This window comes from Juglans regia, chromosome 8 (assembly GCF_001411555.2).
Source record: "Juglans regia cultivar Chandler chromosome 8, Walnut 2.0, whole genome shotgun sequence".
NCBI lineage: Eukaryota > Viridiplantae > Streptophyta > Magnoliopsida > Fagales > Juglandaceae > Juglans > Juglans regia.
In genome coordinates this window covers 15372196-15380659 of record NC_049908.1, presented here as the reverse complement: position 1 = coordinate 15380659, position 8464 = coordinate 15372196, and the positions used below count along the sequence as shown (strand labels likewise).

Genomic DNA, 8464 nt, shown 5'->3' with positions numbered 1-8464 from the left:
TTACTTTGTTTTTTTCTCTCTCGTGACATTAATCCTATGTCTAAGCATAAACATTATGAAAATTGACATTTAATTTAACAACATATTTCAATCATTAAGTACAGTAAGCCGTAAGGTATACTTTATACATTTCTTTCTCCTGCTTGAATTCTTCATATTTAAGTAAGAACTACTTCCAACTACTCTCTTTCCACTTTGCCTGAGCAAACGCTATTGAAACACACTAATGTCCAGGTGTACTTTGGACGAGGAAAACTACAACAAAGCAGTCCATAAACTTCTTGCTTGGCTTGTTCTTCCAAGATAGGATAGGTTGTCGCCTTGTGGATCAATATCTTGTGCCCAACACAAGTGGCATGCAATTTTACTGCCAACTTACACTTGAAAGCTTGAATCAGTTATAAAATGTGTAAATCTAGTATATTCTTTTTTTAAAAAAATGGTAATTACTATTAAATTTTTTTTTTTTTTTATATAGATCATTGAGTTATCAACTTTTTTTTAAAATAGCCGTATGAAATTTATACATTCTAAGACTGCAAATACCATTTCTATATTTTGTATGCTTTGAAGATAATTTAAACTAAATCATGGGTTTGCTTTTGAAAGCAAGATAACGTCCTACCTTGAATTTGATTTTGTTGCATTAAGTGGGAGAGGTGCTAAGTTTTTGCCTCAGTTTTTTTTTTTTTTTTTTACTGGGACGGGATTTCGAACTCCAAATCTCCAGTTTTGTCGCAAATTTGAATAGAAAGAATGGCAAAGAATGAATAAGTGCAAGGATTATAATGACTTGGGGGTAAGTGCATGATAACTACCTGATAAATCTATAAAGTGTAGGCTGTTGTTTGCTTTTTGAATGTAGACAAAAAATAAAATAAAATGGAGACAGTCAACCAAATTAACTGTTATGTTTTCTTTCCAGTAAACCATTGACAGCAACAGAAAAAGAAGCTTCGTATCAATCAGACAATCGCTAATACCTTTTCCTTTCTTTCTTTCTTTTTTCTTTTTTTTTTTTGGCTAGTAACGACTATCCATCACATCTCTAATGCTTTTCTTAAGAATAACACAAATCCGAGTCTCCTTTGACAGAAAACAATTGTTCGTTAGATATCCAATAAAGTTGGTGCTTCTTTAATCAACACTGGGCCATTACTTGATCCTGCATACACACAAAATATGCCTTTTTCTGTTAGCTTTTAAAATCCCCAATTGGCTTAAGTTTGTAAGACATCAGCACAATTTTTTTTTTTTTTTGGCAATGGTTGTCCGGGACAAAAACTCGACTAATCTCAAGGGTGCACAGACTTTCGGCAAAGAGTTCCTCGTAAGTGCACTTCTAGTAATTCAAGTAGAAATTCTCCCGTCCAATGGACTCAAAGAGTTTAATGTGGGATGTTGAACCCAGAACATCCAATTTTATATGGCTCATCCCAGGACCAGTAGGACACCGTTGAAGTTGGCATCAGTAAAAGTTATTAACATAAAAACAGAAAAGCATTATATTATGATAAGCAGCTTAGGTTTGAGCATACCGGTTAAATACCAGGAGTGACGACCGTGTTAATTAGACTTTGCAATGAAAGGGATTGTGAGCCACAAAATTCTGGAGTTAGTGATTGAAAAAAAGAACACCCAATTATTTATGTACCTGTTGTGACAAGGATAGATATGGATAGAATTAGATAAAAGGTATGCGGAAGAAGAAGTACAGTCAGCCTAAGTATAGGAAAAGAAAGAAGGGACCAACCTTCTTTTGGATTTTGGAGAGCAGTGTGTTTCTATCACACCATCAAGGTTTGAGTTATCTGCAGCACATGTACCTGGCAAGAGATCTTAACTAAAAGCTCTGGAAGAAACAAGAAATAACTTCCAACATTTTCTCAGGAACCTACTATTTGGTGTAGGAGTTGACTCCACAGTTCACAGCTTTAACTGGGTAAAAAGTGAGAATTACTTTTAGCTTCTGACAAACATTTATCAACCTTGTCTCTCCTGAAAGGAAGACTGTAAACTATCCAAACTAGGTATATGATACAGCTGAATTGAAAATCTGACCTATAACTTTTGTGAGCAAAATATAAACCCGATTGGAAGGATGAACTATGGCAAATACCTGATTGATGAGGAGGCTAACTGGTGTTGGAATATCTCAGAAACTTGTAGTTTGATCTCAGCATTACGTATTTGTGGTAAGTCCTGTAATACAATTTGATAAGTGTAAATCATGTATACAGTCAATTCAAATTTTAGTTGATGAAATAGAATCACATTAATGCGAGTAGCTGATAGAAATCTTTTTGCAGTAATTTAAACTACCTTGAACATCATCTAATCCTTCTCCAATTGTTTCTAGTTGAGCATGCTGGAATGTGATTTCCAGCCCTCAAAAGAAATTGAGATCAGTGTATCCGTTCATATATGGTAACAACTCCTCTACCTCAATCCTGGCATTGGAACAACTCATGCTTTTCTTGATTCGGCTCCGGTTTAAAGACTCGACCTCCACCAAGAATATGCCATAAACTGGCCTATGATCTGAGAACCTTGACTCCCCTCGAACATATGATAATTGATGGAGGCCTCTGCCATGCCATAATATACGATCACACCTTCACATACAAACAACCAGATTAGATTGTATATACTGATTTTCTACATTCCACTGTTCCATTTATATGATAAGTATATACTGCCTTATGACAGTATATTTTGCAATAGTCACCATGCGGGAGTTCTTCGCTTCTCCTTTGGGTGCCTATCATCCCCTGCATATCTATCAGAATTATTTGAATACTTGTAGGTAGGAGGAAAGTATATTTTTCCTTCATTCCATCCCTCAAAGACATGCCCACGTCTCTGCTCTATACGCAACTGAAAATATCAACAAATATCAGAATGAGCAATTTGGAAATGGTTCACAATAAATACACACTCTGATACATTAGAAATAGCCACATAAATAGTAAATAAATATCCATACTACATCAAGGGTTGTAAGCATGCCTGGTCATTTTCGAGCAATGCCCTCCAATCATGCATCTCAACAAGAGCCTTTGCAGATCGGTAAGATAGAGCAATACGATAGTTCAAATCCCCTAGCCAGATAATTCGACTGCGCCAAGGCAATTAAATTTAACATCAAAAGCAATGAGAAAGTTTCTTTTAGAACATTATAGATAAGATAAGGAACATAAGAGCCAATTGAAATTTATTGAATATAGCCTTACTCGTGTTCTATAATTGTTTGAGGGGAACCCGAGTCCCCCGTGCCATGAACCCTAGGAAACCTTGTCTTCCGAAGAATCTCCATGACGTCAGAGTTTCTCCTTAGCTCATCACCATCCTTTTGCCCAGAGGTCAAATGGCTACATACGAAGCAAAAGCTTGTTTGGTGGAAAGACATGCTAATAGAAATTGAACCCTGGAAAACCCAAGAAAATGAGAATGCCGCCATTACCTGGTTCATGATAATTTTGCTCTCAAATTCAAGAAAATTGCCACAAAGAAAAATATACCTTGTTTCCAAGATAGCCCATCAATCCTCTTCCCACACAGGACACTTTCATGTTGCGAACATCATCCCTTAGATCGCGCTTTACCCAAACTGTTAGAAATATCCCAACCATTTGCTTACTGGCAATCAAGCAGTACCTTGAGTGGCCTGGCTGTCTATCTCTATCCTCCAAGGACAAAGGCCCACTGTAGGATACTGGTGAATACTGTGTTGCCTCTGGAGAATCTCCTGGCCCATTCTCATCATCAGAAGAGCCATATCTGAAATTGAGGTCATAGTCACTTGGCCTGTTCCCAAGAATAATCCGGTCACAAATGCTATACCGCCGATCAAGTCGGGGCTGTGGCATTGCCATGTCGTGGCCCAATCTCATGCTTCGACTCAAGGACTGGAATGATCGCCTATGGAAAAGTGAGGAATTCTTCTGCCTTGTTGATCCTTCAAAGTCGGCATCTAATTCAACAACAGGATCAGGGATTGGTGAAGGTGTGTGGCATCCACCACTAGTGCCCGGAAGACTGTTCAAGGTCTTCCTGATAAGAGCTAGCCATTTTCTAGCGGGCCAATTATCTTCTGTGCCTAACACATTGCCAGCATTCAAAGGAACAATTTCTTGAAATCTGGGAGCGGAAGGGATCAAAGAAGGCTTCAGAATACCAGAAAAGTTGCTCTACTAAAACAAATGAGAGAAAACAACGTTTGATTAACAGGGAATACCCAAGAACGTAAATGTCAGCAGGAGGAGAGGTATGAAGCCAATCTTCAAGACTCAAATTATTAGGAGGAGATTTTCCAGCGACATTCCATGTAGCTACAAAAAGCCTATAAATCAAACGGAAAAGGAACTCAAATAAAACCACCCCTTGACGGGATACATTAATCAGTACAAGGCAATGAGTAACAATAGAGCATACCTGTAATTATGCACATCTGTAACTTGTGAGGCATCCAGATCGATCTTACCTCGCCGGATACAATCAGAGTTCCGTCTGAACGATCTCTCTGCATTTTTTTATGGGGTTTTAGAAGGAATAGTGAAAATAATTGGGAGCAAGAAATAATGAGCTTCTTAAAACATAATTGCGTCTTCTAACTACATTTTAACTATATTTTCTGTCGTGTTTGAGAATATTGTGGTCCAACTACATTTTAGCTACATTTTCTGTCGTGTTTGAGAATATTGTGGTCCAAAGCAATACATAGGTGTCTGATACTGAACCTGTTTTGCTTTTCTTGATTGTGCATGCCTCCCTCTCTGAACAGTTATTCTTCCACCACTCTTCATCACCACCTGAAAAAGAAAAACAAAAAGTTATACATTTAAGCACCATTAAAAAACAAATACATTTTAGTTGCAAACAAAAATAATCGAACTTGAAAGATAGGAAGAAAACAGAGAACAGATCTTAAGCTGCTAATAGAATTTGCAGACCCCCTTACATCCCCAAAAATACAATTGTTGTGCGAAACATTGATACAGAGGAAGAATAATGCTAAGTGCGTTCAGGGTCTAAAAGGACCTTAAAGCAGGTAAATTATTGCTGAGAAAATCCTTTTTTTTTTTTTTTTTTTCCCGTTGATATAAAAGTTAAGACTACCAAATCCAGAGCCCTAAATCGAATCCAAATCGTGCTATAATCGACAAAAATTATCGGCCATTATTACCTTCATATACGATATCGTCTGCGTGAAAGTCCTCAGCTTTGCTCTTGATATTGAACCACTTCTTGACCAATGTCCTCGGCCATGAAAGCTTCACCAAGTATACAGAGTCAGCAATCTCACAACCCAAAAATTGAGAAGAAAAAAAGTACACATTGCGAGAAGCAGTGGCAGTTTTCAAACCTTGCTTTTCTTGGAACTCCCATCTCTCATTGTCGCACAAACTTCATATAGCTATCAAGATTTATAATAACTAACTTTAATTCGTTCTTCAAGAATTATTTGGAAAGACTGACTGGGAAAAAATGACCAAAAACTATATAGAAAAATCAAATCTAGGAACCAAAAAAACTCCCCAGAAACTAGGTTGTTAATCTCTCTAGAATAAACCAATTAATGAGAGAAAATCCTCTAATTTAAGCCAAAAAAAGGGGAGAAACTACTGCTTTGCAAGAGAGTATAACAGAACAAAAGGGCAGGCAATACTTTTGTTTCCTCAGGCATTGAAGAGAAGAAAAAATTGAGGGAACAAGGAAAATCCCAGTTTCTCAGCATTTTTTACGCTGGAATTACAAACACTTGATAAAACCCAAAAATACTGAGATCAATAGCTTCCGTTTCACTTTATTTTCAGGGTTGAGTCGAGAGAAAACAGAGGAATTCTCAAAGGGAACCAAGGAGGGAGAGAGAGGGAGGGAGAAGGACAGAGCCCCTGAATGCGTAGAAGTAAGACTATGAGATTCTGAGGATAAAACAAGACAATGTCGGGGGGAGAGAGAGAGAGAGAGAGAGAGAGAGAGTGAGTGAGTTTTGCTCTCTGTGCAAAAAAAGAAAAAAAAAACCTCGTTGTGGGTACAGAGCAAAGTATCGAATTTGAAGAGAATAAAGTGTTCGGAGGAGGGGGAGCTCGGCTCTCTCTCTCTCTCGGCTTTTTACCCAAATCCAAGGTCGACCCAAAACCAGCTTTGGTGGGACTTGGAGAGAGTAGGCTTTCGGATTTGGTCAGTTGGTCACCCAACCACTCTCGTCTCTCACTCACCCAGCCAAGACATGCACTACCCGGACCCCCTTCCCTCTCTCTCTCTCTCTAACTTCTACCCATGGTCAGCAAAGTTAGGTCCGATCCAATACCCAAGCAATGGCTATACTACAACTTAGTTTTTTCTATTTGGTCTTCAATGAGGGGAAAGAAAGCAGTTAAAACAAGACAAAAGATAAAGGGCATGTATGGAGAGTGTCTGTTTGCCTTTCTCTCTCTGCTGCTTCTTTAATTGGATTTCTTCTTTAATGAAGGGTGAAAAATATTCAAATACATACAGAAATTTGTAACACTAATCTCCTTTTTTTTTTTATATATATATATATTTTGTTTTTCTTATTACTTAGAAGCTTATGCCTTATGGGGACTATGTCCAGCTGACTTGTTTACTTTCTTTTAGATCTCGTTTAGTTACGCAATTCAAATAAGATGTTTTGTTAAAAGTTAAATAAAATATTATTAGAATATAATTTTTATTTTATGATTTAAAAAAATTAAATTATTTATTATATTTTATATGAGAATTTGAAAAAATTGTAATGATAAGATAAGATAAGATATCAAAACCGAGGCAGGTCTTGTTGTTTGCTTAGTTGAAACTGAAGGAATGTTTGGAAGAAATAATTTCTAACGGTCAAGCTTGTGTTCCTCCAATGTGGGTTTTTGGGCTATGGGAATATCTATAGGTTTACAGGGACTGATTGATGGAATGTTTAAATGGAAAAAGGGGTCTATGTCTACCACAAAGGTACCTCATTGGTGTTGGGAACATTTGAAGCATTTTTGTGTCTATACTCAAAAAGCAATGCATCCCCTGAAAACCTTCATTTTTTAGTGTTTGGGGTATTAAAAATATGTTGGTTGCCAAAGCAACTTTGAGGAGGCTCTTTTGACTCAACATAGATTATATGCCCATGAGGACCAAGGCAATTGTCTTAATTCTCGGGCTCTATTTTGATTTTTGACTAATTGCATTTGTTATATGTGAGTTCTATGCTTTGTGACTGCCCTTCCGAGGAAACAAACAATGAATTTGCACGAATGTAGGATCTTGTTAGGCTGTTTAGATTCCCTAACCCTAGTTCAACTCACCACCCCCACCGCCCAATAAATCTCCTAGGGTTTAGTGTAACTATCTTTAGTTTAATACCTAGCTAGGACAAATTAATTTCTTGATTTAAGTTCTGCAAACCTGATTTCTTAGATTGACTAATCTTAATACACATGCTACATGTGGGAGACCGTGTCCATTAATTGAAGGGCTCTCTCCATTCAATTACCCTATTAATTTATATATAGAGTGATTAAACTCTTTGGGTTGACGTCCAAACACTCCAAAGACTGACCTTAATCTTGATAACGATTATAAGGAATTGCAGACAGTTTGAGTAGGAAAATATGAGATGGGATTATGGCCTTCCTACCTAGGGAAGTGTCCATGTCAGTATTCAAAATGGTGAGAAGAAAATTACAGAGCAGTGCACGAAGGATGAAGGAAGAGTATTGTATATTCCTCAATGATTTTACTATATATAATGCCATGGGTATATAACCCTCTCGTGTAACAAACTAACCAACTCTATACTAAAAAGGAAGCCAGTAAATAATTGAAAAAGTATTTATAAATAAATGGAAAACAAGAAAACTAGTGTCAATACAAATTAGCCATTTTCTATACTTGTGCTCAAACGTCTTGTAGTTTCTTGAGGAGATGAACGACTTGTAGCTTGATTCTCTGTACTGTGTAATAGCCTCCCAAAAGATGGAGAATAGAGGTTAACTATTCCCATCTTGAATAAATGTAACTTAATGATGAAGGAGGGCAAAGCCTTTGTAAAAATATTAGCTAGTTGACAATGTGAGGCAACATGAGCTGTGATGATGCTGCCCTCTTGGATCTTGTCTCGGATTAAGTGACAATCTAACTCGATATATTTGGTACGTTCTTGAAAGACCGGATTAGCAGCGATGTGGAGTGTGGCTTGGTTGTCACAATAAAGGAAGGCAGCCTGAGGATGTGGAACCTGAAGATCAAGAAGCAAGTACCTAAGCCAAGTCAGCTCAGAGCATTTGGAAACCATGGATCGATATTCAGCTTCGGCTAAGGAGCGGGACACCACGTATTGTTTATTGGATTTACAAGAAATAAGGGAATTGCCAATAAGTATGCAATACCCAATGATGGAGCGACGTGTGTCAGGACATGAGGCCCAATCTGAGTCACAATAGGCATTAAGTTGAAG

At 37.5% G+C, this 8464-nt stretch overlaps 1 protein-coding gene across 5 annotated transcripts; it reads right to left on the bottom strand.

Moving 5' to 3' along the window:
- Positions 1-792: 792 nt before the first annotated feature.
- Positions 793-6238, bottom strand: LOC108986500 (type I inositol polyphosphate 5-phosphatase 4-like). 5 transcript variants are annotated; one of them, XM_018959142.2, is made up of 15 exons: positions 5366-6238; positions 5186-5273; positions 4740-4811; positions 4435-4522; positions 4238-4342; positions 3522-4140; positions 3234-3427; positions 3010-3118; positions 2729-2877; positions 2323-2615; positions 2120-2202; positions 1899-1938; positions 1754-1826; positions 1539-1654; positions 794-1165 (listed from the first exon to the last, which is right to left on the bottom strand). In XM_018959142.2, exons 1-10 carry the CDS (start codon positions 5393-5395, stop codon positions 2390-2392), a joined length of 1680 nt encoding a protein of 559 aa, XP_018814687.1. In that variant the 5' UTR covers positions 5396-6238; the 3' UTR covers positions 794-1165; positions 1539-1654; positions 1754-1826; positions 1899-1938; positions 2120-2202; positions 2323-2389. The 5 variants fall into 5 exon arrangements, with proteins under 5 accessions (XP_035549067.1, XP_035549069.1, XP_018814687.1 ...); XM_035693174.1 differs by having other exon boundaries at positions 793-1165; positions 1899-2202; XM_035693176.1 differs by having other exon boundaries at positions 793-1165; positions 1754-1938; positions 4238-4331.
- Between the last annotated feature and the right edge of the window lie 2226 nt (positions 6239-8464).